General features: G+C 38.4%; 1 protein-coding gene across 1 annotated transcript in view; it reads right to left on the bottom strand.

Moving 5' to 3' along the window:
- Positions 1 to 25927, bottom strand: part of TRHDE (thyrotropin releasing hormone degrading enzyme) — a gene marked incomplete at its 5' end in the record, with an annotated part of 213735 nt that overhangs the window by 88902 nt on the left and 98906 nt on the right. The window contains 2 exons of the mRNA XM_081996334.1: positions 4118 to 4183; positions 23003 to 23140. Of these exons, the coding sequence (XP_081852460.1) occupies positions 4118 to 4183; positions 23003 to 23140 (204 nt within the window). The remainder of the gene's footprint in view (positions 1 to 4117; positions 4184 to 23002; positions 23141 to 25927) is intronic.

Below are 25927 nucleotides of genomic sequence, written 5' to 3'. Positions count from 1 at the left end.
AATTTATCACAGAAGCATAGATTCCTACAGTAACTAATTCCAACTGCTGATGATGCACTAAATCAGAGTGAGTGATGAACACATACATAGCAGAAAGTGAAGTTCAAAAGGATACAGATCTATGTGATCAATGAGCTGCCACATGGCAAATGAAATGCAGTGTTGACAAACGTACAGTAATAGAGATGAGGCTCCAAAATAATCAAACCAAATGTAAGAAAAATTATAATAAACCAGTGCAGAAACGTCTCATTACAGAGCAGGAGGTGCCTCTTTACACATATCTAAGTACCAGACCTTCAAATCACTGGGCTTTCTTTCCACATTTAATGTGAAAAAAAAAAAATGCCTTGCCAAAAAGCAGTAAACCCTTCCAGAAAATGTAATATAGTGACACCAGTCATGTAAGCAACGACCTATTTCAAGTACACAGATTAGGAACAACAGCCTACAGATGAAAATCTCACACAAATCTAATATTATATTGCATATTACTGCCCTAAGTGATGACTGAATGATAAGGCCAACTTACAGCTTCTTCCTCTACCAATCTATGCAGTTCAAAAACATAATCAGAGCCAGTGGTGCTGACCAAGCCTCTTCATACTCTAATTGCTGTCCTAGCTGATTAATGGCTTTTTGACTGAAAAGCAACACCACTTTGTAAGAAGGGTACCGGCATTCAACGATGTTCACCTCTTGAATTTCCCTGGAGCATAAGAAACTTTGCATATCATGAAATATGTCAGGACTTTTAGAAAGAAAGGAATCGCCTACTGTGAGAAGGAAGGGTTTATCAGACATTCTCTACAAAAATAATACCTGTGACTTTCTTGTATTAATGTAGTGTTACCAGCTGTGGCTATTACTGCCATTACTCAGTTATTCATTACAGCCAATATAAATATGTTCTCTTTTGGTTTTGTCTTTGGAGTGCTATGTGAAAACAGTGAGAAAATTCTGGTTTTGTTACTACATATTCTGTTTGAAAATGTCACATGATTCAAGACACCATATGTCTTTGAAGGGCTTCCAGAAAATCATACCTTCACTAGGTAGCCTTTTGGCTGCAGTTTTATCATGGAACTTCCACACTACAATCCAATGTTCTTGCATGGTATATTTACTGGGATAGGGAATAGGCTAGTTATTCTCGACAGATATGAATCTCTCCAAACCCACCTACACTGTAAAACTGAGCATTTCTGCCACAATTTTACCTCCTCGCAGACTCCTCAATAGAACAGTTTCCTGAACTGTAGGGGTTATGGGCACCTTTGTACATTTGCTTCAGCTCATTTTCATTGTTAAAGCATACCCAGCAAAGAGCCCCACTCTCCTCCATCAACTTTTTTCTTCAACTTTTTAACAAAATTTATTGTTTTATTTGACATACATTTTTCTCCCCTGGGGTATCTTGATCTGCTCTTCAAAAAGTCCACCTGCCAGGTGATAGCATGCAATTAGATTAAGAAAAAAGTGGTAATGAACAGAAAAGGTAGCTATCCCATTTGCTTCTTGCTCTAAACTTTATCTTTTCCTCCCCTTAACCCAAAGGTTAGCGTATTTGTTGTAGCTTCTCTTATATAAAATCTCTAATTCTGTAGCTCTTAATTAGATGGTGAATCATATCTTGATTTCGATGAAAGCACAAACACTCAACACAAACACAAGTAAAGGGCTACTCATTGTGGTTTATGCTAGTGTAACTGGACTACAGGAATACTCTTAAGGAGTATTAAACATTTAAGGACATACATAATACACTAAAAATAACTGAAACAATGTTAATACTATTAACACTCATGTGCTCCATGTACTGGAGTCTAATGGAAAACAAAGCACATCATAAGATAAATCAACGGTCCTTTAGAACTCAGTTACCCAGCAAGCCATTAGAATAACCCAGGAGGAATGAACCATCAAGGGCACTTTCAGAGTATTCATTATTTGAAGAGATTTATAAATAGTAATATTACTTGATTTTGCAGTTATCCTTGAGAAAGGCCTTTTAGTTTAATATCAGGATTCCATGATAAATCTGGATTCAAGGCAACATAATGCTAAATCCCAAATCATGGTACCGGGGCTAAAGTGCTAAAAAGCCTAAACCAATGCATGATAGAAAGGGTAAATTAGTCCTCCATTTCCCCTTATCATTAGCAGAGCTATCCTCCCAACTCTACAGTGCAGGAACACTATTTTTTTAGCTACACAAAACACAAAGAATTAAATGATGGACAGACATTTGCAATTATATAATTCATAGCTTATGAATAAGCTTATGAACTTTATGTTTTATTTTGTTCAACTTGGAGACATACATATACAAAATCTCTATCTGGATTTCAAACAGGTTTTATAAAAGAAGTTGGAATATCATCTGCCTACTGAACTGATGCCAAGACTTTCACTAGTCAGATTTTCACAGTTAGATTTTTCATAGACTTTCATTAGCAAACTGAAGAGTTTCTATTTACAGCAGAACCAGTGAAAAGCAGAAATAATAGGAAACCATTCAAATCAAAAAACAAAGCTCCGTTACAACTTTATAGTAATTATGATTATTTAATCCCTGCATAGCCCTATTCTTTGATCTGAACTTTTTTCTAAATTTATTTCAGCCAACTTGCACACTGTTATTTCTCAGGCAAATGTAGAAGAAAATAGAAAAACGGGGTTTGAGATGTATGTATTAAAACTTTTGCCTTCTAAAACCCTGAGTGAAATGCTTTTTTGGGAAAAAGAGCTATTGAATTTCCATATGAATGCATCTGTGCAGGCAAAAGTTTCTGGCTGGAATATGGAGATTGCTGGACTAAGGACAGAAGTCTTATTGGCTTAAATGAGATGAGGGTTTTACCCTTGATATATAGAAGATTTTATGAAGGAAACTTTTGATTTCAAGATTTCTTATCTTGACAAGAAGATTATCTAACTGATCTGACCTGGTATTACAACTAAGAAAATCATCCAACTGGGTCCTGTGAATAAGTTATGTTGCAAAACCTGAATGTCCTGTAAACTCTCCAAAAAGCTGTATTTCCCCAGCAGGTTTCCTTTCATTGCTTATTGCACAGAACACACCTCTCTGACATAACCAATGCACTTATTTAACTTTTGTTTTATATTTTATCTTCCAATTTATTTTGGTTAGAGGTAGAATTATTCTGTTAAAAAATGTCCTGATCCTAGATGTAGTTTATTTAAATTTTAAAATGAAAAGCTTACTAAGAACAGATAAGATTGATTGCTCTTTCCATCTTAGCATAATTGTATTTCAGGTGAACATCAATTTACTTTAAAGGACACTTCTAAGTAGCAGGCTGCATCATACATAATTCATCAATCACAGCTGCCTGTAACATGATTTACTCAAGCAGATTTCAATGGAATAGAGGGAGTCACATTGTTTTCGATGCTTTCCCTTGTTTGTTTTTAAGTAGTTTATGAAACACTCATTTGTGCTGAATTATTGCCGAAAAGAGTTCATCCTTGGTAATCAGCATGTTGAATTTCTTTCTCTTCGTACAGAAATGTTACCTTTTCAAATTTATTTTACAAGGCAGAGTGAGTTTTCAAAACCTTGTTAAGGCGGAGAGCCCTCCATGCTTATCAAAGGTGAAAATAAAGCTCAAGGATTTTGCTATGGGGGAAGGGAAGGAAAAAATATTTATCTGAAAAGAGTTACTAGTTTTAGGGCTGTGTATTTTCTAGCTGGCTTGACATCATTTGTTATTATTTTCATACTCGCATGCAACCACAATTGAAGAGAAGTGACTCTTTCCTCAGCTAACCCTTCACACAGTTGCCACACGGCTAAAATGGCTTTTATGTGGCAAACTACACAAAACAGACACAAAACTGAGTCCCAGTTAAAAGTGCAATCGCTTGATACACCAAGAAATATGGGTGTAACTGGGGGCACCACAACGTGTGTTACACTGCCCAGCATCTTCCATCAAATTCAGCAACAGGGACATCTTGGTGACTCAGGTGGTCCTGAAGAAACATTTCCACAAATAGATGCAAATACAGTTCAAAATGAAAAAAAGTGAGAGCAAGATAAACTGCTAGACATCCACAGCTACACAAAGACAGAAATGCCTTTACTTACTTGTAAGCCCATTTGAAACACAGAGTGACCCATAAAGTTAGCCAACATTCGAATTAGAGCTGCACCCTGTGGGAAAGAATAGAGAAAAAAAGAAGTCACCATTTTTGCATGTCAGTATTATACAACAATAACAATCTGAAGTAGGCATTTCCATCCAACACTATCATCTTAGAAACCTGTGATTAATATAACCTTTATTCGTGCTGGAGTGAAAAAGAGAGAAGATACTGCAAATGCTTACAAGGAGTAAGTGAGGAAGTAGACTACTATTGTTAGTATCCTGCCCCATATATTGAATAAGGTGCAGATCATAAAACACACTCTCTCCGCTGCTGGAGCATGGATGTGTCAGCTCCACAGCTGGTTGCCTCCAGCCCTTCTGTGCACTCAGCAGTACCGCACAGCTTTAAATGAGGGCAAAAAAGAATGTCCATGCTAAATTCTACCACAGTGATTAGTCACAACATTTTTACCTTCGTTATACTGTTGTAAATCAGGATTTAGTGATACTACTTTCCTTTGTAGAAGCCTTCAAGATCTGATGATCTGGAGGTGAATCATCTTCATAAGAATTTTATAAGATCCGGATATTTGACATATTAAGAGTCAGCTTATTTCCCATACTGTCATGCAAACAGGTAAGTGCTCGTATAACTCTTTCTCTACTTATACCAGTTCTTACCCCTTTGCCCCTTCAGGCAAAGCAGAATGATCTAAAATAATTCTTTTGTTTCGCAGTTGATTCTAATTCTTAGTACTTACACCAAGAAACAGATACATACTTGCCAGAGCAGCTTTCTTTGGGGCATCCCTTCTGTGTTTTCTCACTCCCTCTCAGAACCACAACTGCAGTGTATTTTCCCCTTGCACAAGTCCTCTATTTCAAGCACAAATAACTTTGCAGATCTGATTTGATGATTTAGCTATAATATTCCACTTTGCAATCCAATTTCAAGACAACCAGCCTTCCAATCCCATTAATCAAATGTTATACTTAGTACTGATCACCGCATGAGAGGGAGGACACTTTTGATTTAAAGTCAGTGACTCGAAGGCCATAAGAAAACATGATGCTAGGACTCAACAACCTCAGCTACAGATGCAGGTTCAGGAATTAGGCTAACGCTTAATTAGAAAATGAAAAAAAGAGAAACATTTCACAGATTCAAAAACTGACAGGTTCTAAAGCCAGAGTACTATTTCAACAACATAAACTGACTTTCTGCATTAACAGAAGTCAAAGAGTAATTTAGGTTAAAACCCTATTGCTTTTCTTTACACAACAGCATCTATTTTAGGAAGATTCAAGAAAAGGAAAATGTTTCACTGTATTATGTAACTTTTCAGAACTAATATTTATTCTCACAGTGAAAATGTGCACCTTTTCACTAATTTGAATTTCTCTAGCTTCAGCTTTTAAAACAACATTTTATGTCCTTTCCCACTAGACTGAAGTTCAAAATAGTTTTGGAATTTAACAGTTGTCCAATTTTTAGACCATTTAACACAAGTTCTACTCATTTTTTTGTATAGTGCCTATTTTTGAAGTACTGAAGGAATTATCTGCAATAACCAACATTTTAAATAAAGACATAGATTTAAAAGATTAGTAAATTATTAGTAAATCTTAAGAAAACAAGACAAGTTCTTCAAATAGGCAGCAATAACAAATAATATATAGTTATTAAAGTAACTGAAGCGAAAAAAAATAAATTCAGGAGATATTTGTAATTGTTTATAGAAATGAACAGTAGATAAACCAAAAGACGGTGTTTGCATTATTAACTCTATTCCATGTGTTTATGGTGGTACCTAATCTTACTGGGACACCAATCATGCCTGGAACACACAGTAGCATAGAAAATAATCCCTATTGAAATGGATTATTATGTGAACAGACAAGACCAAAGGTCAGGAAGCATTATTACCCTGATTTCACCAGAGGAGCTGAATGAGTAAAGTCCTCAGAAATATTTAAGCAGATACATAGTAGATAAATCTGTTGTCGTGGTTTAACCCCAGCCACCAACTACGTACCACGCAGCTCCTCACTCACTCCGTTCACAGTGAGATGGGGGAGAGAATCGGAAGACTAAAAGTGAGAAAACTCGTGGGTTGAGATAAAGGCAGATCAATAGGTAAAGCAAAGCAAAACAAGGAATCCATTCACCACTCCCCATGGGCAGGCGGGTGTTCAGCCATCTCCAGGAAAGCAGGGCTCCATCACGTGTAACGGTAACTTGGGAAGACAAATGCCATAGCACTGGATGTCCCCCTCTTCCTTCTTCTTCCCCCAACTTTATATGCTGAGCATGACACCATATGCTATGGAATATCCCTTTGGTCATTTGGGGTCAGCTGTCCCAGCTGTGTCCCCTCTAGACTTCTTGTGCACCCCCAGCCTACTCGCTGGTGGGGTGGGGTGTGAAGCAGAAAAGGCCTTGATGATGTGTAAGCCCTGCTCAGCAACAACCAAAACATCCCTGAATCATCAACACTGTTTTCAGCACAAAGGCAAATCATATCCCCATACTAGCTATCATGAAGAAAATTAACTCTATCCCAGTCAAAACCAGCACATCTGTCTAAGTAGATAAACAGCAGATAAAAAATAATCTAAGAAACAGATAAATCTTATTTATCCCATAAGTAACTTGGGCAGGGCAACCCAAAACATTTGTAGAAGATCCAAAAATATATAAAAGGGAACTGTCTAGGTCCTTAACAACAAAGACATTCTTCCACTCATCACATATCCCTTTTCCTACTCAGTTCTTGGTATTCCAGGGTCCCCTTGTTTCTTCCTCATAGTTTAAATTTCACATAGTAGCAACAGGCATATATTTACATAGGCACCTTAACTCTATTGATTTCTGTGAGAAGCAAGCAAGCATATACCTTCATATGATCTTGCCCACCAAGTCTTTTTCTATCCAGAGACAAAGAACTGTCAGACACATGTTAAAAAAAAAATTTAAAAATTGCTCTCACACATAACATTTAGGCACACTGAATGGAACTATGGATGGCCCTTACACATCAAACAAAATAAAAATGCAATTAAAGATTGAATAGGAGATCCAAGGCACAAAGACAGGACTATTCTCTGAGGAGCCATCCATTTTCACAGCTACTTTAAAAGTACTTTCTACCAGTTATTTACCTTCAGAAAATCTGGAAGTCCTACTTATTTACAGCTTCCAGAACAACAATATGCTTGTCCCAGCTCTGCCATCTTCCCCACACAGCGGAGGCAAATGCCTTCTTTACTTGCCAAAGGATATTATAGGAAAGGAGAGAAGGAAAGTAATTCTGAAGAAAAAGTAGAGAACAGAAAGCCAGAAAATCTCAAGGGGAAAAAAATATCTTGCGGAGAAGGAAGGAGAAATGTGAGCAAATGTGGCCCTTGGTGTGGAGGGAAAAGAAATGGGAGGAAGAAAAGGGATGAAACCACTTATTTCAACCTTTCTTGCACTTTGAAAGCAGACAGAACAGAGAACAGCAATACATTGATCAGAAGAGCAGAAGCAATCAATACATTCCCAGCTCTGGGTCAGAAAGGGAAAGGCACCAAACACTGGCACTCTGACTGGAGATGAAGAGAAATGGGTTGCAGGGAGAAGGATTAAAAAGCAAGAGGTATGCAGAGTAACTGGCATACGGAAGAGGGGCTTACTGGAAAAAGGAGCTTGGGGGATAACTCTAACCAGAAAGTCCTGGGAGATAAGGAAGGTATGTGCAGTAAGTTCAGTTACAGAAGAAATGGAACACATGGCCTTGGGGTCATATGAATGGCCCAATGTGCTAGCATTTTCACTGCCTATCTGCCTAGCTAGCAGTGAACTAGATGGAGTCCAGAGGACCTGCACTTCCATACCTTCTGAAAGCTTCTCTGACTTAGACCTAACCCTACAGAAAAATCCTAAATCGGGACAGGCTGAGAGAGTTGGAGTTGCTCAGCCTGGAGAAGAGGAGGCTCCAGGAAGACCTTATTGCAGCCTTTCAGTACTTCAAGGGGGCTTATAAGAAAGATGAGGACAGACTTTTTAGTAGGGCCTGTAGCAATAGGACGAGGGGTAATGGTTTCAAACTAAAAGAGGGCAGATTCAGATTAGAGGTAAGGAAGACATTTTCCACAATGAGAGTGGTGAAACACTGGAAGAGGTTGCCCAGAGAGGTTGTAGATGCCCCATCCCTGGAAACATTCCAGGTCAGGTTGGATGAGGCTCTGAGCAACCTGATCTAGTTGAAGATGTCCCTGCTTACTGCATAGGGGTTGGACTAGATGACCTTTAAAGGTCTCTTCCAACCCAAAGATTCTATGATTCTATGATGCTCTTTGGAACTTGTCAGCATAGTTCCCTGAATGCCCTGACATGCAACCGATCTGCTCCCCACTTCACTCTCAGGGCCACTTCTGCTCTTCCAACTGAGGAATGACGTATGGAGTCTTGAGAAGTGAACCTGGCTCTCTTACAGGGCAGAATGGCCATTGATGATTTAAGTGCTTTCCTGCAGGCAGTGGATGACTCAGTACCTTGTCAAGAGGTAAAACACGTTGGCTTAACAGGTCTAGTGGAAAGCAATTCTTTCCTATTCAAAAAAACATACCTCTGTTCCTGACAGTGTTAAATCTGACTCACCTTAAGCCATTGTACCCCATCTTACTAAAAGCCTATTCAGACAAATACATTGAATATTCAGTCAATGATTAATGGCACTACCTGGCTCTGGTGAAGCACTGCTCATTAGCAGATCTCATAAGTGCTTTGTAAGACACTGATATCAATAACCTGGAAATTAAAGGGAAACTGAGGCACATCATACTGAAATAATTTGCTGAAGATCACCTAGCATGCTCTTCATATAACTTATGACACAGCTGAAGCTCCCTCATCCTCAGCACTGCTATAGGAAAGGAAGGTAGAACATATCGGCTACTCCATGGAAATCAACTGCACACACGGTCCTTTTCTGCAAAGTGTTCTTGGGAAAAAGCATGCTCATGGGTAATCATCACACACTGGCTGAAGTGCTGTAAGTTTATGCTCTTTCTTTCCCTGAAGAAACTTGTTTGCACACTCACACCATGGTAAAGACCATCCATAATTAAAATCAGGAGCAAAATTCACTTATGTGTGAGCTGAACTTGGTTTTGAACTCTACAAAATGCAGAGTCACAGTTAAATCATCAAATCTAATTCTATCCATGCCAATATAAAATAATGTGATTGCAACCTTCATCTCAGATTAAATGAAACTAATTTTTAAAGACTCAGTCCTACGTTTTTTTAATCCTGTGGAATCACTACAGGTCACAATTACTGTAAGTTAATTTAATCCTCTAACTTACTGAATGATTCAATTTTATTATATCTGAATTCTTAAACTAACTGTTTCACCTGCAACTTGCATCCTGTAATCACTTCTTATACCAAAGAAAGTACCAAATAGAATTTTTTTAAGAGGGAAAAAAAGTGAGTCTTAAGTACGAACCCACAAAAATATGACTACTGCATACTACACAGTACTGTTATACAGCCATACAGGATGGGATGCATCTGACTAAATGCAGGTGTCTGGAGCATCTGTGCCTACAATTACTTTAGTTGCCTAGACTTCCTTGAACAGCACCAGTCACTTCTGGGTGCACTTTATCTCATCTTAATGTGGACCTCCAAACAGATCAGATGGTTTAGGGGACATGGTGGCGCTGGATTAATGGTTGGACTTGATGATCTTGAAGGTCCTTTCCAACCTAGTGATTCTGTGATTCTGTGATTCTTGAATTGTACTCTAAAAGCACTCATCTCTTGTAATTCACTCCAAAAAAAGCCTTAGGTGACTAGCTCATACGTACATATCTGCACTGCAGACATCTAAAGTGAGATGAATTCAACTGCATTGTCCAAAAAGGCCACACAGAGACTGATTCTCCACTCTGTTACAAAAGTTCTGTACTAGTAAGTAGTTCTCAAGAATTTCTGAATTGTGGAGATACAAAACTGGTGTGACACCAACCTTTTCTATATATACAGTCATATGACATGTATCATATATCTTGGTTTACTCTACATTGTCATACTTTCATATAAGAAAACCAGCAAAGGTGGGTATTCAGGAGAGGGCCCTGAAGAGAGGACAGTGTCCTTGCTAGCTGAAGGTGGATGTTCTGTAGGGAGCAGACAGCAAAGAAAAGCACTTACAATAATGAACTGGTGAGGCAGTTACAGTGAAGGAAACAACATAAAAATCAGTAAACCGGCACAAAGGATTATGCAGAAGCAAGGAGGCAAGGGCAAGGGGCTATGTGTAAAGAGATACAAATGAGCTGTAAACTCATTCAGCATTATTCTTTTCAGGACCAAAAACTATGTGGGTATTCTAAAAAGAACTCATGAGAGAAAAATACCACCAAGAGAACCCATGAGCTACAGTTGACTCTTGTGAGGGTGAAATAATCTCTTGCTTTGTAAATGCACTGGAGTAGCAGAAGAAAAGGGAGCACAAAAGGCTGACCCTGAAAAAGCATAGCTCTTCCATCCTCCTTCCCACCAAAACTTGTCATTTTTTCCTAGAACATCAACTTCTTTTTCTTTTTGGTTCTGCTTTTGTGTGTTTTGTTGTTTTTGTTTTAACCGTAGAATTGAGCTTCTTCTGACTGAATGCAGCTGCCTACATAGTAGCTATCTGATGCTTACTCAGTTGTGTCCAGCTGAGCCAGCTGCCTAGGACTCCCTTTAAAGGCAATGGAGAGAGAAGCAAGCACTTCAGCACCTCCTGATTCAGCTCATCCAAAGACATGCACCTAAAATAGGACAGGTTAATTTCACCCTAAAAGTGCCTGTTTATCTTCACTGATGATACAGGGAGGTCAGAGGACTAGTTAATTAAAGGAGTCTACACAGTGAACGTCCCAAGTGAGATGACATGAATCTCTCTGAATATATTTTACCCTGCAGCCTTGGAAAATGTGAAAGTGTAAATAGTGCAAACACACCTCCCTGAGTTTGCAGTCTGAGACAGCATCTTGCAGGCTCACCTATCCATTTATCTCACGCAGCACCAAATATCAGTAATACAGACCCCAATATACCCCTTCTTCACGGAATGTCTACCTTGGAATCCTTGTTTAGGAATGAAAGCTGGTTATTTTGATTTAGTTCAGAAAAATCCCTTTTGTGAGATAAAAACTAAAATCAGGAGTATCCTAGTATGAAAAACACGACCATGGTATCCAAGGTGTCAGCGGAGAGTGAGGTTCTGAGGAGAGGAGCATTGGACTACCAACAAAAATTACGTAACTGAATTTCTAAAATAAAAATGTCAATTTTACACAAAACCGTTTTGCTTTTTCTCCTCTCATTTAAAAAAAAATCACAACACATTGAAATACAGGTGATTTACTAGCATTCTTCTATCGTATAGCACTCAGTTCAAAATCAGTCTTGATTTATATGTAATAGCATTGCTTGTTTTTCAAATATGATAGGAGGCCTACAGTTATTTTTTATACAGTTATTATTTATTATTGCTCATACTCCTGCAATTCAAGATTAGGTTACTTTCTCTCTAGCTGAGAGAAATGTGAGTTACTCTATCCTCTACTTCAGTTACAGTAGATCTTATTCCTATTATTGTTAAAGCTTTTATTATCAATAATAACTTCTTATAATCACCTTCATCTTCATTGATTAAAACAAGGCTCAGACCACATACAGGCACTAAGAAAGGTACCATTCTTTCCTGAAGAGCTCCCGATTTAGGATGAGTATCAATATACAAAGTGTGATGGCTACTAATATATATCTGACACATACTAGTATTCTTCATTAAAGAATCAGTCACGTTACACACACATTAAATAGCTCCCTCCTTAAACTACTTACTCTGAGCTATAAGCCAGGTGCCATGTCAAAGACTTTTTGTAAATCCAGTGTCTACTGACTGCCTCCAAGAACTCCAGCTGGTTAATGAGACAGAGCCTCCCTTTGCAGCAGCTATCTCCAGGCAAGACCAACATATTTATACATCCACTCAGTTATCTTACTCTTTATACACTACAGAGTCCCCACCTTGCTGGAGAAAGAAGTCAAACTCATCACGGTCTACAGCTCCCAGGACTTCCCCCAGAGCCCCTTCCGTACATTGGCTCCAGCAATTCTCTGGCACAGCGGCCATTTGTAAGCTTGGTCTATGTCCCATTGCCAGAAGTTCTGCAGCTCCACATATGGTTATCTTCAGAGGGTGCAGGTGGATGCCACCCAGCTCTGCAGACTTTCTAACAACTAAGTCAGCTCTTTTACTTAGTATTTCCCATATACCTACCTCAAATTGACAGTTCCTGCAACCTATCTGTTACAAAGAATAAATTGAGCATGGGAATCAACCCATTGCTCAGCAGCAAAGTCCAATACAAATAACTCACCGCATTTCTCTGCTATATCCTTAAAAAACTGAGTCCCCCTTTTACACCTTGGCCAGGATGCGGCCCCTCACCAGTAACCCAGAGCCACACCTGCTCTATACACTCAAGTCAGGCATGAACTACCTTAGCAGAATCACTTAAGAACACACAGAAACTTTCAGATTTTGGTTAATATGTATGTTTTGAATAATGGTTGAAATGTATCTTTTCTTCAGAAAAAGTGCTGAAGAAAGAGATTTTTTATAACTGCAAGTTTAATAAAAGCAGCATACAGATCACAGTGTTGTGTTTTTTTTAACGTTGAACATGATTTTATAGTACTGTGTCACACAGAAGCTTAGGGGTATCCACAGTCAAATGTGTTCTTAAGTAAATGAGTATAATTTCATTTCAGTTCAAAGTTCCTGAACTCATACATTATTCTTTATTTCTCAAAATCTTAGATAATCCTTTGATTCTAAGTTCATTTCAAGTATTAGAAGAGCACACTACCAAGCACTCACACAAAGAATGCACATTTGCACATTATTTTTGTAATGTGAACACTAGCCAACAAGTAATATCCAAGTCACGTTTTCCAAAACAATCATTCTTTGTTGGTACTAAGCAACCACAGCTGGATGCCCTATGAAATTTAGCTTATTGGGAAAAACACAGCATGAATTAAAGTGAAAGAACAATGTACATCAAACATGTAGCAAAAATGTGACATTTAAATACTTCTTACAGAACTCTTACATAAAATTAAAAAAACAAAATTAAGTCTGTTGAATCCTGGAGAAATTTAACACAAAAAAATGTGTTTTGACTAAGTCACACCTGCAGAATTTACTCAAATGTAGATACAGAATAGTGTATATGTGTGTAAATGAATTATTCAAAAATGTGGTCAACCAAGATGCTGTGCCACAGTACCTTTAAGTGCACTGAATTAACTGAATTGTCATCCTCAGCACCTTAAAGAAGAGGACTAAGAGATGGGAGAAGTCTGGCTGCAATGTCTGTGTGACCTTAAGCAAATCAACGGACATCCCTTAGTTCTCCTCTAAGAACAACTGAAAACCGGGTAACCACTTTCAAATCCAGGTGTTGCATTTAATCTGTGCTTCCTTAAGCAAATATATTCACCATACACTCTTGCTTTTTCCCTTTTTCCCCAAGAGGAGAAGTCGACCATTCCTCAGCTCCAACTCAGAAGGTCATGCTGAAATGTATTTTACCTTCCTACCTTTGCAATCTGAACCATCTTTCATGGTAGACTACCCTGATAGTCGCGGAACACGTGTGTCCTGTTCATGCCATCAGCTACAACACGGTACTGTGGCGGGCTCCTGAGAGACCTCTGCTAAAGTCCTTCTATCAAGCTGTAAAAGCAGAGATAATTGCAAAACCTTCTCTGGAATTCTTCAGCTGTTTCTATCCAAAATATCTCATCTCTGCGAACTGCAGAAGTAGTCTCTGAGAAATTCTTTTCAGGGAATTAATTAGACTGTATCATGAGTCACCAGCACTAAATCTCTCTCTCATTTTCAGAAACTGAGGACTGTAATACAGCAGCTTGGCTATTTTCTGTATTCTCCAACGGTACCTCCAAATACTACAAGAAAAATGAAGCTTAATGCATGTGAATTTGATGAGTGTGAATGCTTCCTTATTTGATTAGGATAACAGAATGTATTTGTTTAAATGAGTAAACATGTGCCTTTGATTCTTCCCTGTGGCAGAAACGTAAAGTGTTCAAATGAATTCCTAAAGGCTTTCCCTTTGGAAAACCCACATAAAAGCTGGAAAAATAAGTATGGGAGGAGATAGGGATATGCAGACTATGCAGTATACTAGTGCAAAATGTGACAGTATGAGTCTAATCCTGAAGTTCTTAAACCAGGTCATGATTTAGTGACACAGTGAAATACCTTAAACACATTATCAACCCCACTTAAATTCCACAGCTTACACATGTAAAATTAAGCAAGTAACTGTGTATTTGGCTGAATTTGGGTGTGATGGGTTTCCCTGCACTTGGTAACATATTATTAAAAGGGACTACATTGATTAAAAGGAGCCCAAAAAACTATCCCTGCTTGATTTTAACAGTACGGACTAGAAAAAAAATCAGTCATTTAATTTATCTTCCTTACTTTTTAAAGTAATACAGAATTTCCAATTGATATTTGCTTAACAAGCAGTGCACATCCACAAGTTAATGTGTTGTTGAACTCAGCAATAAAATCAGAATATATTTTAATAAACAAATTAAACATGCTATTTTTAAAACTTTATTCACGATATGGTTGAGTCAATATTTTCAAAATCAGCAAATATACCTATAAACATGTAATGTACTGTGCTAAATCATCAAAGATGCATAAAGGCATCTTACGTTGTTTTTATAGATTGTAAGGCCATTTATCTGATGCCAAAACATCACTGAAAAAGCAACATTATATTCAAGGAGAGCTTTTCACTGGGAAATCATAATCATTTTCTATTCTGACAAACACAGCTGTTCTAGAGCTGGATAATACCAAAATGGTCAGATAGTAAGATCAGCTTCGGTGAAATGTTTGTCTTAGACATAAATTCTGTTGCAAATTTTAGGAACATGACACAAAGAACAAAATTCAGGAGTAAATGACCATAACTGATCATGTTCTTCAGGTGGATATTGTCACATAATTTTCTTTGAATAGGAAAACATATCAGTTGCCTAGACAAAATGCTATTGGGACTCCATTTACAACAGGAGTTTTATTTAGCCTCGCCACCAAAATCTCTCTTACATGTACTGACACCATTGGCAAGGACAAAAGCACGTTATACTTTTTCATTAACTGCTTGTAAGAAGAAATCTTCAAGAATGGACAAACACAAGAGGTTGATGACATTATTTACATAGATGGGCCAACATCAGAATTTAAGTAGCAAACAAACTAGTATATGTTAATATCCACTATATTAAGAATCTCTTGTAATAATAAAACTGGCTCCACAAATCCATGTTTTCCATTAGAAGTAATGGGAAAAGATTTTCCCTTTTATGATGAGTACTTACAGAAGTGTTTACATGGTCACAGTTACTTCACTTCAAAGAGGAAATGCATCACCATTTTACCAACCAGCTCCACAAAGAATCCAAAAGCAAATGAAGTAAAATAGAAGTCAGATTTTGTGATGATTCTCCACTGATGACTAGCTTGGAGATCAGTTTGATCTGATAGCTATCTATTAATCCAGCCAATGTGTTCTGTAGTGATATGGTATAGAACTGGTCTTTTTTAACTAGAGTATTATGCCGTAATAAAACAAAGATTTTAAAAATTTATGTCTCAACATAATTTATCTTTAGCAACCACATGTTTAATCTCATCAAAGATTGAAATCACGTCTGTTTGACCAGGTTTGTTTCCATGAAGCATGAAAACTAATATACCTTTTTTTTCAGTTCGCTAGATACCACATAAGAATCTCAATCCATTTGCCTAAGACTGATTTGCAACTAACTATAATTAAACATGCCATCGTACTTTCTCTTTTTTAAAATACCTCTTTTAAGCTGCAGAAGTTATCCAGTACTTAAACATACCTTTAAACAACAACAACAAAACAGTGTGGCAGAGGTGGTTCCAGAGAGCTCCCTCCTGAACAGAAGTACTGCAGGCCTGCATGATCAAATTTTGATCAAAATATTGATCATATTCTTATGTCAATTTTTTTTCCTTTTCGTCTATTTCATTACCTCCGGTTTATTTTCTATTTCTAATTCTTACAATTTGTTCCAAGTTACATTAGTACTTCTAATTGTTGCTCTTGTTTAACTGATCTGAACTGGGATGTGTGTCAGCAAAAGTCATCCCTTGCCTTTACTCGGGCATTGTTGTTTTTTGGACTCCTTCAGGGAAAAAACAGAAAGTACCTGTAACGGCTTACGAGGGTACTTTCGGCTTGGCCCTTTGCTGAAAATAACCGTTACAAAGTAGAGTCAGAGAAGCAGAAAAGGCCAGTGCATTTCAGGAACTCTGGCGTATTGGCTGGTACCTCTGTGTACAACCACTTTATCAATGCTTTATTTTAAGTCATGGAAACATCTTAGAGTAGATATTAGGAAAAATTTATTTACTGAGAAAGTGGTCAAACACTGGAACAGGCTGCCCAGGGAGGTGGTGGAGTCACCATCAATGCAAATGTTCAAAAAAGGTGTATAGACATGGCACTTCAGGATATGGTTTGGTGGGTATGGTGGTGTTGGGTTGGTTGTTGGACTTGATGATCTTTATGGTCTTTTCCAACCTTAATGATTCTGTGATTCTGTGATTCTGAGGCATGGATGTGCTATTCTATTCCTTATACTCCCAGTCGTGAAAGAAGTACGAGAAATGATGGCAGGGCACAATGTCTTGAGCCACCGTTGCCATTTCTGCTTTGATCACCTCTTCCAGCCCTTGGGAGCTGCTGTTTGCTGTTACCTTTCAACAGGGAACAAGCAGAAGACAGCCTTGAACCACCACAGTCTGCATCCTCCCGCTTGCTCTGCCTTGTATCAGCCTGACAGAGCAATCTAGTCTAATGAGCTCTTCTTTAAAATAAAATGCTTTTATTAACATTTGTGCTCCATTTTTAATATTTCCAATCAAACCCAAATACAGTTGTCCCCAGCATGTGGAATGTAATGCTCCTGAAGCACTGTAGGTGTGTAGCTCTTTATATACCACACAGTGGTTTATATGTTTCTTCTTCAGTAAATACTCTTAGTATATGCTAAACAGTGTAAAAGGTCAATAAGATTTTTTTTTTTTTTTTTTTAGTCAGGAAGGTGCTCAAATGCCTTATTTGAGGCAGTACCAGAAACAGGGAGGCCAGCAGGAGTAGGGAAGTGATCATGCCCCTGTACTCAGCACTGGTGAGGCCACACCTTGAATCCTGTATTCAGTTTTGGGCCTCTCACTACAGGAAGGACATTGAGGTGCTGGAGCGTGTCCAGAGAAGGGCAACGAAGCTGGTGAGGGGTCTGGAGCACAAGGCTTGTGAGGAGCAGCTGAGGGAACTGAGGTTGTTCAGTCTGAAGAAGAGGAGGCTGAGGGGAGACCTTATTGCTCTCTACAGCCACCTGAAAGGGGGTTGTGGTGAGGTGGGTGTTGGTCTCTTCTCCCAAGTAACTAGCAATAGGACAAGAGCAAATGGCCTCAAGTTGCACCAGGGAAGGTTTAGACTGGATCAAGCATTAGAACAGGCTGCCTAGGGAGGTGGTGGCATCACCATCACTGGAAGTATTCGAAAAACATGTGGACGCTGCACTTCGGGACATGATTTAGTGGGCATAGTGGTGTTGCATTGACGGTTGGACTTTATGATCTTAAAGATCTTTTCCATCCTTAATGATTCTGTGATTTAAAATAGGTACTTTAAGTATCTTGAAGCACCTGCCTAGTTTTATGCACTAGAACCCACCAGCTGGAGTGGGACAGCCTGCATACTTTAAGTCAGGCACTCTTTGGGCTGCTCTGCACTTGAACCTAAAGGTTTCATTGACTCTGAGTTTCTATGGCTTTCTTATTGAAAGCAGTAATGACTTACAACCTTTTTATCCAAACAGAAAGAAATTATTTTCATTGTAAGATAATTCCTCCATTACAATGCATTACGAACAAATAGCTCCTGAAAGTACCTTCTGTAACCTGGGCACTGACCTGCTGCACTCGCAAGTCATGGAACAGAAACCAGCATCAGGCGAATGTGCACCCAGGACTTAATGGCATTCACAGACAACATCCCGGCTAAATTAGTCAGGAAGAACAAAAAGCTCCCCCTTTACACTGCTGTAAGGGAATAATGGGTTGCAAAGCCACCTGGATTGTATTGTAAGACTTTTAACTAGCTGGATGCTATCTTATGCTACTGATTTAGTTATGTGACTATTTAAAAATAAAACCTATTTTACTATTTATAACTATTTATCTAGTGTTTCATTCACTGTTTATGAGCTGCTCTCACTTTTCTGTGGTCATTTCATAGACACATGTTGCCACAATTTCATTACACTCATGAACTGAGTGGATTTCACTCTGATACCAAACCTGGTTTTACTGGGCAGAACAGATGTTTTGGGTTTTTTTTTTTGTTTTATTGTGTTATTACAGTGCCAATATCCTTCCCAGTGCCCGAGAAACAGAAGTAAAGCACAGTTTTTAGAGAGCCTTTCCAGTGACTACAGTTAGCCCTCCTGTTTCTCCACATTGGCCGTTACGCTGTAAATTTTCAGAGAATTGCACTCAAAAGGGTGAGCAAGCCACTGCTTTCAATTTCTTAAATTCTCTTTTGCCAGGACTGTTATTACAACATACAGGGAAGCTGAGCATTTTCCTTTGTGCAAATTTTCAGTTGAACAGATTTCCTAACAAGAACATTGCCTTTGAAGGGAGGCAGGGAGCACAGTCCCCCTTTATTACTATTAGAAACATATCTTCCTTCCATCACTCAGACACAGAAAGCAGGAAAAATCATTTTTAAAGAAGTGGCACAGAATTAAGAAGGAAAAGGAAATTGTACATACAAAGGTTTAGCAAATAATTAATTGTTTGCATTACGAAACCAGGACCAGTAACTGATCTCACTGCTGAGGTTAATTTTGCTTACAAGGAGGAAAAAAAAGAATATTCTTCCTTATGCCAGTCATCCTCTTCCTTGTTTTGAATATTGTTTGTCACTTGCCAAGACATATTCTATTGGGGGTACTTTTATAGTTACACTCCATCATACTGGCCTTGCTTGCTCTGATTGCTGCCAGGATCTTCAACCAACACACTTCAAAGCATGCAGCAGGCTGACGGAAACAACTTCAGATATCATCTAGCTCTCTACAGTGTCCTCGGTACCCTTTCATCCCTTCTCTTATCTGGCTGTGACTTCTCATCTAGGGCTATGACTCCTTTAGTTCTGTCTGGGATCTCTCTCCCTCATGCTGCTCTGGGACTGGCTGGTCCCTTTGAGATGCAGCTGTCTTGTTTCTCCATTTTATTACAGCTGGTTGTTCCTTGGTGATTGTTGCTCCTCATGTTATTCTTGCTGCACTCTCTCCTCTTCTGTTGATGCAGCTCTCCAGGGCTATGATTCCTGCTGTCAGTTATTTCTGGTGTGGAAAGGCTGTCACGCTTTTTGCTTTGATTTAACAATTCTCAGATCCACTCTTGTGTTCAACAGGCTATATTTCCTGCTGCACTTGGGATGTAACTACTTTTCCCGTCATCGTGGGAGGACACTATCTCACTTCCAGCTGCACTAGGAAGACATATCCACTCTCTGATGTAACTTGAGAGCCTTGAATCATCGACTAGTACTGTTTACTAATGAACTATCACGACTTCTCATTTTTCTCTATATATTTGTGGCCCTAGTGGAGGATGACACACTATCTAAAGAATGACTAGTATGATGCTTTTGAAAGACGCAAAACATTACCCTCAACAGCTTAAGTAGAAAAACACTATGTACTGTTTCACCCTGCTTGTGGGATTACCTGAATATCATTCTTCAGGGGTTTCTGTCATGAGATTTCTTAACATGTGCAATCACCGAGGACAAGACAGTGGAAACAAAAAAAATATTCAGCTCCAAGGCACATAAATAGCATGGTTTCAATGGTCATCTCTGAAGAGATGCATAGAAAGAGAAAGAATAAGAGCATACCTTTAAAATGACAGCTGAGCGTCCAGCAGAGATGGGCACTTTAATGGTGTCTCACTGATTTATGCTATATTGATGACAGTAAAGACAATGAAATGACAATGACATTCTATGACTGTCATTTCACTGAACAAAAATTAGATGGGAGAAAGTTTCATCATTTCAATATCATGCAGAAAATTGTCAAGAGAGAAAAGAGATCACTTGGACAATCCATGGTCACAGGGAGCACAAGGTGGACATTTTGCAAAAGAATTAAAAGAGAATGAAAAAAAATTTAGGGAAAAGGTACTGCACATAGTGCTAGACTATCTAAAAATGAACATTTTATTTAAGACAGCAGAAAAGTCCTCACTGATGGTCCTGATCCAAAGTTTACTGGAGTCAACAGAAAAAAATCCCAAGAACTTAATACTTGACAGCAATTTAAAAAATCAGTCAGCAAACAACCAAAAAGCCATCCCCAAAACACCAGCAACAATATCCCTCCAGCAGGGCTCATGGTGTGAGGAGGCCTTTGAGTCATCTGAAAATATCTGAGCACATGCCTAACGAGGTAAAAGCTTTCAGTATAATTTTACAGTTTGGACTTTATTGACATATCATTCATCACAGCATTTATATTGGCAGACTAGAGAGCTAGAAGGATAGGCAAATGTTCTACCTACACAATAAGTGAGCTTGTTTCCCTAGTTGATTTTAAGTGCAAACTATGCATGTATGCATACAAGGTTACGTAGGAATGAAACAACATAAAATCTACAACATGTTAAATTTGCTCTAGTTTATCCTCAGAAGGAAACAGTATCAGGTGCTTGGAGGAACATACAGAAACAGTGAAAAGAGACTCTATGAAGTCAGTTGGGAAAGTTTCTTCCTATTAGATATTGCTTGTATCTAAAACAAAAGGATGAATGGTTACACAGAATAGCAGACAGACAAGTTATCAGACAAGAAAACAAAAAATTCATGAGTGAAGGAGTGGGTCTTTTCATCTCCTCACTTCTTTCATTGCCATTCCTCAGTGGTTTGCTAGATCTGTTAACTGGGTTCAAAAGCGACAGGATCAGGCCCTGATATGAACACATTCAATGTCACTTAGGGCTCAGGAAGAGTTGGCCATCAGAAAAGCTGAGTGGAGATACTGCCATACCCACCTGGCGTGGCCACTGGTACACTGAAAAAGGCACCTTTAAATGGAGATATACAAGACAGAGTTTGTACTCTAATCCGCACAGGAAAAGCGATCCTATTAGCCAGCGTAAAATAGCTAACAGTATACAGATGTGTCCTACTGTCCTATTTGTCATTTCAATGTAAATGAGAATTACTTAATGTTTGCAAAGTGTTCATAAGATGAAAAGATAAGTGTCAAGTATTACAGTTTACTGTGTGATATTACTATTATCATATTAATTAGAAAAAATAATTAGCTTGAAATATTAAGATACTGATGTGAGATAAGCTTCTGAATCTACCGAGGTTCAGCTATCATCAGTAAACAGATGATTGAAACATTTAAACAAAGAGAATACTTCAGTATGCTAAAAGCTGCTGGCTATTATAGCTTAATTGACCAAGAGTAATGTTTTCAAAGCCAGCGAAGAGATTTTTGAGCAACTCCAGCATTTTAAAATGTTTTCCCAAGTATTTTGTGTCTGCATAGTATGTCCTATGCCTATAACACAGACATACACACACTCACATTTGCCCATCCTTAAGGGTCTAAGATCCTTTCACAGACAAGGATCAACTTGAATTTATTGCTGAAAGGGAAGAGCTGGTAACTATAAAAGAGGATATACCTCTATTCAGCCCAGAATGAGCACTGTCTAAACTGTAGGGTCAGTAGGCAAGTCAGTGCTATGCTGCTGCTGTCTTGTCTGACGTCAGGCAGCTAATGATGCAAAGAAACGTTGTTATCAAATACAAGGGTGATAGTGAAAAGACTCATAATACTGAATCGCCAGCAGAGAGCTCCAGTATGGCCTTCATAGCAGAAGGCTGCAGGTAGCAGCCTCTGCGTCACACATCAAGCGCATTTGGTCATGAAGTTGGGGCACCGTATTACACGTCACACCATGTAGCAGAGAATCGTCACGTGGTATGATGGTAGCCACCAGCTTTTGGGCCATATACTAACAGCAAGCCCAGTCATACGATGGAGAAGGTGGAAGTGCGCAGCCCTCTCACTTCTGTGCAGAAGCTGGTCAGTTCCAAAGCTGGCCAAAAGGCTTTGTATCATTGAAACACAGTTTGAAATTGCCTGAATTTAATATATATTCCTTCACCACCCCACAAGGCAGTTCCTTCACTCTCACTGTCCAGCAATGACTTCAGAGTTTTCACTAGCTGATAGAAAAATTCATATGCATAGAAAAAACAGGAAAAAAAATTACATTTAACTTTAGTACTTGAAAAGTTTTCTAGAGAGTTTAAGTAGGACAAAGACTACACATCCTTCTCCTTTTTAAAGCATCTAACACAATTCAGACACTGACAAAAAATAAATAGTAATAAAAAAACCCAAATCTTCTTGCTGGATTCTGACAACCTCCCAAGTTTACTTATAACATTTAGTAACGCCAACTGTGTTGAATATAATTGGCTAAAATCACTGTAGTATATTCCAAATATATTCCACACATATTAAAGTTTCTCAACTAGTAACCAACTGTGGTGTATGTATTTTTACAATGGTATTTGTTTTACAGATGGATTATGATCTTCTAATAGCTACTGACATACCTATATATACAGAGAGGTTTAGTTAGTCTCACCTTTTTATAGGCGATCCAGTCAAACACCCTGTCAATATCCGTGGCTTGCTGCACCTCTTGGGATACTGGATGTGAACTGGCCAAACCATCCAGCAACATCACTTCATGTAGGACATCTGTCAGAAATCTCTGCTTTTCCTGAAATACAGCACACGCAGCAATATCACAGACAAATACACATTTACAACAATACAGATCAATGCACAGATATCAGAGGCAACCTCTATATGACAGCTGACTAAAATCAGACCTTCTGGTCTGAATGTAAGCCACCACAACCTCCTGCAATCTTGAACAGGTATATGGAAGAGACAGGAACCAATTCTAGCATCAGGGATCCCTCTGACTTGAGATCTTTTGCTGCAATGAAACTTGCCTGTAATTAAATTAAAGACTATTAAATTAATTGAAATGTATCTGTAGGTGCAGACTGCAATTCTGATCATGACAATTCACTCACACTTACGAGGGGTGGGGAGAGAGGTGAAATGGCATAGTCTTCAATCACAAAAATATACGGATGCTACAAATCATGAAGCTCATTGCATACGCAGGTACAACAACTTTTGACAGAGATGGGTAAACACAGTCCTTACTGCTTTATTTAGTGAAGTTTAAGTCACTTGGCTCTTAGCGCCAAGTTCACACGGCAGGTCATCGTGGGACAGGACAATGAACAGGGCACACAGAAGTGTCACAGCAGATGCCTGCATTGTCTTTCATATTTCTGGTATAGAAATCCTTTCTCCTCAAGAGCGCGTGTGCTCTACAAACTTTGTAACTTCCATCTGAAGGAAACCATTATTATTTCTCTTTACAAGTGGGACAATAGCTGCATGTAGAAGTTAAATGACATAGTCAAAGTCATAGCCACATCAGAGGCAGGTGCAAACCCAAACAACATCCAACATACTAATTTGTTTCTATACCTTCTATAAATATAGCGGATTGCAGAGGTAAGTCAAAACTGCTGCATATTTACTCTGGCAGCAACATTAATTAAATGTTCATGTATACTCTATGAACTGTGCTGCACTTACTTGTACAGTGAAACTAGGTAGGACTTTTGCAGCTGAGAAATGACATGCCTTAAAAACTCCTCATATTGCATTCATATAGTTATCTCTAATCCAAAAGACTGTGTCAGGAAAGAAGAGCTTCATTTACTTGTTTTTTCAAGTCACAAATAAATGCAAAGAGTGAATTAAAAATTACGTAAATTTTAAATAAGTTTTTTTCACCTGAAATTACATATCTCAAACTTTATCTAAATTACAACAGTTCCTGAATTACTGTCAACTTAGTGCCATAATATAAAGAAAGTCTAGGGAGTGATGCATTTTTTTGGAAAAATCACCTTGATGTCCACAGATAAAATAACCACACAATTACATAATAAATTCTATGTTTAATTTCTTGGGTGGCAAGGTTTTGGTATCATTGTGTTAATTTAAATTATATTTATAAGACAGACAAAAAGCTCTTCCAGTGTTCACCCATCTGGAAATAAACTTTTATGTTAAAATTCATTAGAGCACAAGAAATGTACCTTGAGCTGATTGTATATTCAGGCAATTAAAAACACGGGATGCAGGAAAGCCAATTACCCAATACGCTCAGTGTTCTCAGCTGGCTGCGTGAGGTAAGGTTTGCGAAGGGAAAAGTAATGACTTGTTCATATTATTGCTCATTTCCAAATTTTCTCAGGCATACACAGTTAGTAACTGCCCTTTTTTAATGGGGAAAAAAGGGTGCAGGGAAACAATTATTATGACAGTCCTACTCATGGGAAAACTGCCGATGTGTAAAGGATTGTAGATGCTTTGGTTACACCTCACTCTCATTCTCTACTGGTCAGCAAGAGCGCCCCAATTTCATTAGATGAATGGTATGTAAATACACACAGGTATGAACACACAGATGTATGGACCTGTCTCCAAATTCAAGTTTGGATATCACAATTGACAAACAGCTGCGGGAGTGGATTGCTACTGTTTGGAATTAACTCAGTAAAAGGACCCTTGTTAATCACAAATGAATACTTTAAATACAGAACCTGGAATCAAGAAAATCAGCATGTAGGAAACATAAAGTGCAGCTATAAGAAAAAGAATACAAACGATATAAAAAGAACTGGCTAGAATCTGGTTTTCTGTTTGGTTATCTCCTGAAGGGCTGAAAAGCAGCATTTTAGATTCATGATGGCTCATTCAAGTTACCATGAAAAGTCTTCCTTGAAATTTATGGCAGACCGTCACTCTGGGATACAATTGGAACTAGCTAGTATGCCTCAAAACATGTAAACCTGCATTTCAGTGAGAATTAAGACAGCTTTTGACCTATAAAGCTAAATTTATTGAACTAAAAGGCTTTAAAAATATTTCCCACCTTTCCCTTTATTACAAAGCCTCTGAGAGCAGATTTCAAAAGGAGACTCAAATATAACTGAGTTTGCTGGTTGACAGCAGGCCTGCAGCTTGAAGAGGCAACAGGAAACAAATGCAGACAGAAACTAAAACTGCCTTAATTATGTTGAAGCAACACTACCTCAGCTATTAAAGTCCTATCAGCACGTTAAGGGGAAAAGGCCAATACATGTGACCAAACTGCTTTACACTGATGGAAGAGGGGCTCTCTATTCCCTAATTATTTTACAATACGCAGTACAGCGGAATTGATCTGTTTTAACATGATACCTACAGGACTAAAGAAACACCTAGCACAGAAATTGTAAAGAAAAATCAATCTTGGAATGCATTTAATGAGGCCAGCGAGCTGTCAACACTGTAGGTGACAGGTTCGCAGCTAGACACAAAACAATGACAAAACGTTGTTCAAGATGACCTTCCTCTGAGGCAGTTCAACCGCAAGAGAAAAGCCAAAGACTGTGATCTGCCTGTAAGGAAAAGAGGGCTTCAGGTGAAT

The sequence above is a fragment of the Phaethon aethereus genome (assembly GCF_964289735.1).
Source record: "Phaethon aethereus genome assembly, chromosome: 1".
Lineage (NCBI taxonomy): Eukaryota > Metazoa > Chordata > Aves > Phaethontiformes > Phaethontidae > Phaethon > Phaethon aethereus.
This window is presented reverse-complemented; position numbering and strand designations above follow the sequence as displayed.